This window comes from Cyprinodon variegatus, unplaced genomic scaffold (assembly GCF_000732505.1).
Source record: "Cyprinodon variegatus isolate N-32 unplaced genomic scaffold, C_variegatus-1.0 Scaffold1100, whole genome shotgun sequence".
Lineage (NCBI taxonomy): Eukaryota > Metazoa > Chordata > Actinopteri > Cyprinodontiformes > Cyprinodontidae > Cyprinodon > Cyprinodon variegatus.
In genome coordinates, this window is record NW_015151553.1 from 221,514 (window position 1) to 227,607 (window position 6,094).

At 32.5% G+C, this 6,094-nt stretch overlaps 1 protein-coding gene across 1 annotated transcript in view; it reads right to left on the minus strand.

The window, feature by feature from the left end:
- LOC107101472 (anoctamin-9-like) overlaps positions 1 to 6,094 on the minus strand; it is a 41,479-nt gene that overhangs the window by 21,662 nt on the left and 13,723 nt on the right. Inside the window, exons 5-11 of the mRNA XM_015400410.1 lie at positions 5,256 to 5,305; positions 5,050 to 5,108; positions 3,688 to 3,767; positions 2,631 to 2,765; positions 2,384 to 2,477; positions 735 to 795; positions 568 to 650 (exon numbers count right to left, since the gene is read on the minus strand). Coding sequence (XP_015255896.1) covers positions 568 to 650; positions 735 to 795; positions 2,384 to 2,477; positions 2,631 to 2,765; positions 3,688 to 3,767; positions 5,050 to 5,108; positions 5,256 to 5,305 — 562 coding nt within the window. The remainder of the gene's footprint in view (positions 1 to 567; positions 651 to 734; positions 796 to 2,383; positions 2,478 to 2,630; positions 2,766 to 3,687; positions 3,768 to 5,049; positions 5,109 to 5,255; positions 5,306 to 6,094) is intronic.

Here is a 6,094-nt window from a genome sequence, read left to right on the forward strand (position 1 = left end):
TATATATATATATATATAATCTTTTTAATAATTTAATTCCACATTAAAATTTAAAATATTTCAAACTAGATCTATATATTTTTTGAATTTTTACGGAATAGATCTATATATATTTTTTAGATGTGCAAGATAAATATTTCATCTTTAATTACCAGTCAAGCGTCATTCCTTTTTTCCATCGGATCTGTGACGTATTTCCGCCTTAGGGCTAAAAAATCTTTGCCCATAGACTCTCGTTAAAAGTTGTACATACGCAGTAGTGCCTCTGCAATATAAAGGTATAGGAGAGCTCAAAGAGCAGCTCTGGTGCGCCAAGAAATATCCTTTTTGTAAACCAAAGGGAGACCCCAGCAAAGTTCTGATCGGTGAATAATATCAGGGTTTAAGCAGCGAGTTCTGGTTGCAGATTAATTGTTTAGTTTCTCCCTCCATATCGTGCGGATCACTAAAAGGATGTGGTGTTCATAAATGTACAACATGACTCAATGAATAATGTCCATCAACTAGAGGACGTTTGTTCAAGATCTGATTACAAATGTTAATGAATAAGTTGAAGAAATGCTGTACCTCTTCATCACACCAGTCAAAAACCTTCCATTTAGAAACATATTTGGCTCTGTGTCTCTTCCACAGCTCTAGGAACAGAGTGGCTAAAAAAAACAACAACAAGAAAATCACACAAATGAAGCAAAAGCAGCCGAACTGGAAAAACGTGTTAAAAATCAACCACTGACCCCAGATGGCCATGAACATGGCGAATGCCACGGTGCCCTCATTATCAAACAAATGGCTGACCTGGAAGAAATCAACACAGAACATGAGCTCTGAGGCAGAAATGCATTTTAATGAACAATGGGGAGCAAAAAGTAGTAGATTATCTGTGCAAATGGTCAGTTAACTGAATTTACAATAATGTCTACTATATAGTTTCCTCTCTAGATAGTGATTAAGGGATTGAAGGGTTAGGGCGGACGTTTGGACACAGTCATTCTCTTCACTCCTGGGGGGGGGGCTTTCCCAGAGTAAGGAGAAAACGAATTTCTATTGGTCTGTCCGACATTAGCAAACGTTTTTCTGGGCTTGAAGTGAAGAGAATGTGAGCTGAGAAACACAGTTCGAGAATAATATAGTTGGTGCCACTCAATCTGAAAATTTTAAAAAGTGAAAATATAACAGTGATAGAAATATAATTTTGAAAAAAGGAAATATTTTGAAAAAAATAAAAACTGAAATAACATTGGAATATATTTAAGCTGTTAAAAAATATTTAAAAAGATTTAATTTGAGAATTAAAAATCTTAGAAAAAAAAAGATAATTTAAAAAACCTAAAGGCAGATCCCGTCAACCAAACATTTTCAACAATAAAAAAAGTGTTTAAATGCAATTTTTTGAGTCTCAAATATTTTATTTGCATTCAAAAACTATTTTCTATGATTCAAAACGTTTATCTTTTCATTGAAGTTACTTTTTTTATTGATTCTGTTGTTTGAAGCAACTTGTTTTGTGATTGAATAAGAAATAGACAAATGTCCTACCCATTATATGGTCCAATCAAAAAACAATGTTACTTCAATTAAAAAAGGTACTTTAAGCAAAAAAGACTGCACTTCTATCAAATACAACATTTTCAATCAAAGAAAAGCAGTGTTCAAATGTATTTTTTTGAGTCTAAAATATATTTTTGCATTTCATACTTTTTTTCTTTGATTGAAAAGTTTTTTTTCATTGAAGTGAGAATTTTTTTAATTGAAAATATGTTTTTTGATTGAAGCAACCTTTTTTGATTGAATAATAAAGAAACAAATCTACCTTCATACGGAAGAAAGATTTTGAAAAATATAATTAAAAATTTAAATAAATTCAATCTTTGAGAACATTTAGAAAACAAAAATAGAATGTGAAATATTTGAATAGATTATATCTATCAAGAATTTTTAAACATATTTGAAATATAAAAAAATGTATTAAGTTACAAATGAAAAATGAAACAAGAAAAGTTACTCTTAAAACTTGCATTTGATTAAATTTTTTTTAATTCTTTTAAGTTTCATTTTTGGAATCCTATTTTTTTTTTTCCATTTCATTCTACGTGTTTGCAACAGTAATGGAACAAAATTAATTCCATGTTTTCTTTTTACCATAAACATATTTCTGAACAGATAAACTTGGCACATTCAGCAACCTATAGACCGTACCAATGATAAACCCGACAGGAGGTCAGTGACTCCCTAACTGATATCTTTCTATTCTCCATGAGGCGGCTAAAGACGGCAGCGTTATCTCTGCATTCATTTACTCATTTACCATCCAGCTCCTTAACTTGCTGGTTTCTTTGGTGGCGTTTCAGCTGAAACAGATGAGCAGGAGGTTCAATGAGCTCACCTTGGCGTAGCTGCACGTATCTGAGAGGTTCCATATATCGCACCTCTTTTCACAGGGAGGACACATGGTGATGTTGGAGTTACACACCTCATCTCTTTGGAAAAACAGATTATTTCATTTCAAGAAAACCCTTCAGAAAAGATGTTTGATGTTTCTTTTTTTAAGTGAGATTTCTACATTTAATACTTAGAAAATTAGCATGAAAGTGTTTATAATTAGTGCATAGCTGTGACTCGTCATGGCTCACATGAGAGGGCTGGTGTTGAAAAAGGCCAGAGCATAAAGGAAGACGACTATGCCCAGAACGGATGCTGGAACCAGGAGTTTGGTGTACCAGCCCAACCACAGGTAGTACAGCGCCACCTTTTCCCCAAAGTAACACCTGCAAGAAAAGCAGGTGATGAATAAACATTCCTCACAAAAACAGGAACTAAGGTAGGCTACATGAAGAACAAAACAAAGAAGAATTAAATAATAAAAAATAGAAAAATCTGACTAAAGCCGGTTTGTCTACCAAGGGGATTCCAACTAAACCCAACAAATTGGAAAATCCATCTAGAAATGTAAAACAGAGAAGTAAAATGTATTTATTTTTTCTTAAATTAAGTGTACTTAGGTGTATTTTGAGTAGATAAGTGAGATAGTTTGCCAATGGAATGAGTATTTTTACACTTAAAATAAGATAATTAGATAAAATGCACTTGAAATAAGACATTGCAATTGTTTTTTTTATTATTTTAAATGTAAATTGTCTATTTCCACTGGCAAAATGTCTCTTTTACCTCCTCAATCCAAGAACAAACGCACTTATTTTAAGAAAAAATGACTTATCTAGATATCTCATTTACCTACTTAAATTAAGGGTAAATACACTTCATTTAATTTAAGAATTGTTTTTCTTATTTCTAGATCGTTTTCCAGTGTACCTTTTTTATTTACCTTTAAAGGAAAAAAAAAGAAACCTGTCCTGTTTAGTACCTTTGATCATCAGGATATGTTTATCTAAAGTCCAGCCTCAGATTATGTTATAAGGGAAAGAGAAATCCTTATAAACAGTTTTCAGTTAATTATTCACTGGACTGACGGAGCTCTAGGCTGAAATATGGAATCAATAAGTCTGATTATTAGAGACTGAATCAAAAGGTTAAAAAACTGAATCAAAAGGTTAAAATCAGGATCCAAAGATGGCTGTCCTTGATTTTGATCTTTCATCATTATTATCTTGCTTTAGATGTATTTCAGGTTAATTATTTCTAAACAGTTTCAGTTGTGATGCAGAAATAAACAGACAGGTAGGAACTGACTTGATTTCATCGAAAGGTTGTCCTTTATAGAAATTCCCCCACTTAGCCCAACTCGCCCGCAGCATCTTCTGTTCCTTTTTCTGAGAAACAGAAAATATAACAAGAAAGAAAAACACATTGTAAAACAAATTCATAGGAAGACTCATCCAGAACAGCAGCTATGGGGCAGAAAAACTGCCAATAAAATGCTATGTGAACCTGTTTGTTTGAATTTGTAAATGTAAGTCAATTAAAATTATATTTGTATAATTTTCCTGTTAATAACTCATGGATATATGTTTTTTTCCCCCTGCCTGTTAAAATAAAGATTTAAAACTTATGAATTTAAGTTTAAACTTGGCAAAAATACAACTAGGAATCACAGATTTACAACTGGGAATAAATTTAAAAGGTAGGATTTAAAATTTAAGGTAGAAATAACTAATTAAAAGTAAGAGTTATAAATTTATACATTTATGAGTAGGAATCAGATATTTACGAGCAGGAATAACAAATAAAAAAATTAGATATGGTACATTGTAAAGTAGGAATCACAGATTTATGAGTATGAATCTTAAAGGCTATGGATTTCGATTCAGAAATTTGGGATTTCTACTTTGTAAATTCCATTTGTAAATTTTCCACCTTTATTTGAAACGATGAAATGTTGGTTGTCACGCGTATGTATTACACAACAACAAAGAACAAATCAAAGGTTTATTACATACATTAACTTATATTTACAAATTTAGACACCTAGACACTTTTTATATGATGGTCATCTTACACAATAAAAAAATTATATTAAAAATTATAAATATATATATATATATATATATATATATATATATATATATATATATATATATATAAACATTCAGTTTAAAGAAAGAAAGATTTTCTATCCTTCTGCCTGGGATGTTGGGGTATGACGGAGTATTAGGGCCAGGCTACAGATTTTTTTTTTTTTCTTCTATTTCGAAAATAAAGTCGTAATATTAAGAGAATAAAGTCCTAAAATTACGAGAAGCAAGTTGTATTTTATGAAAACTCTTACAAGAAGCACTTCCTTCCCTAAAATTAGCAATGTGGAGCATAATGTGAAATTAAACTTTGGCTCTGGTTTGACAAATAAGGAAATCTTTAAGCAGCAGCATCAAATTGGTAGAGCTGGTCGGCCATCGTTCTCATAATATTATGCATGTATTCTCGTAATGTTACGACTTTATTCTCGAAAGAAAAGTAAGAAAATTTCTAGCCTGGCCCTAATAGCAGTTGGGGAGACGCCACAGGAAAGCTTGATAAAAGCATTCCCAGCTGCCTCGGCATCAATAAACTACTCAGCCTGAGGAAAGATCAGCAGTTAGCTGGAGGTTTGCTCACCTCATGAAGACAGAACATAGTTTCAAACACATCCTCCATCATCAGGTCATCCAGCTTCTCTGAAAAAGAAACGCACTAATGAGATGATTTCCAGTTTGCTGGTTCACAAAAAAACAAAAACAAAAAAAACTGTATCAATTCCTTAAACACAGAATCCTCTTTATCTCCATCTTTTCATCCATGAATATATTTTTAAACCCACTCACCTCCTGTCTTGATGAAGGTGTTTTCCAAAATGTAATGTACGATTCGGATCCTGGGGAACAAAGGAAGCTTGAGTAGAGTGGAGATGACAGCAGGTTTTAAACTGTGCAGTTTAGACATTACATAAGGAATACACATTTTGTATTTTTTAACAGTGTCCTGTTTGGCAATAAGAATTCTTGTCTTGATACCAAAAAGAGCCCAACAGATTTTACTTTCAAAAGTGAAGCAGTACAGCTATCGCCATAGTGTTCCGCTTGAGTTATGCATATAAATTGCTTTATTATAATTCATGCAGGGAGTACACATTTAAAAATGATACAGGTTTACTAAAAGCTGCTGAAGTTAATTTACCAGAAAGCATCACTAGCTGCATTTTCATGACAAATTCTAATTTTCACAGTTGTGGTTTTTCCATTAAATAAGAAATAAAATTTAAATTGCCCATGAACACATTTGTTCAAGCGATTACTTTTAAAAACTACATGGCGACAGCGAGTGGCTCTTCTCGCTCATCGTCGCAAACTGAATGTAAAAGATACTCAGTCTTTTCATGAATCTACACTGCTCAAAAAAATTAAAGGAACACTTTGAAAACACATCAGATCTCAATGGGCAAAAAAATCATGCTGTTTATTTATACTGAAATGGACTGGGTGATGTGTTTGGAACAAAAGGATGCAACATCATTTGATGGAAATGAAAATTATCAACCTACAGAGGGCTGAATTCAAAGACACCCCAAAAATTACAGTGAAAAAATGATGCGGCAGGCTAGTCCACTTTGCTGAAATTTCATTGCAGCAACTCAAAATGGTATTCAGTCATTTGTATGGCCCCC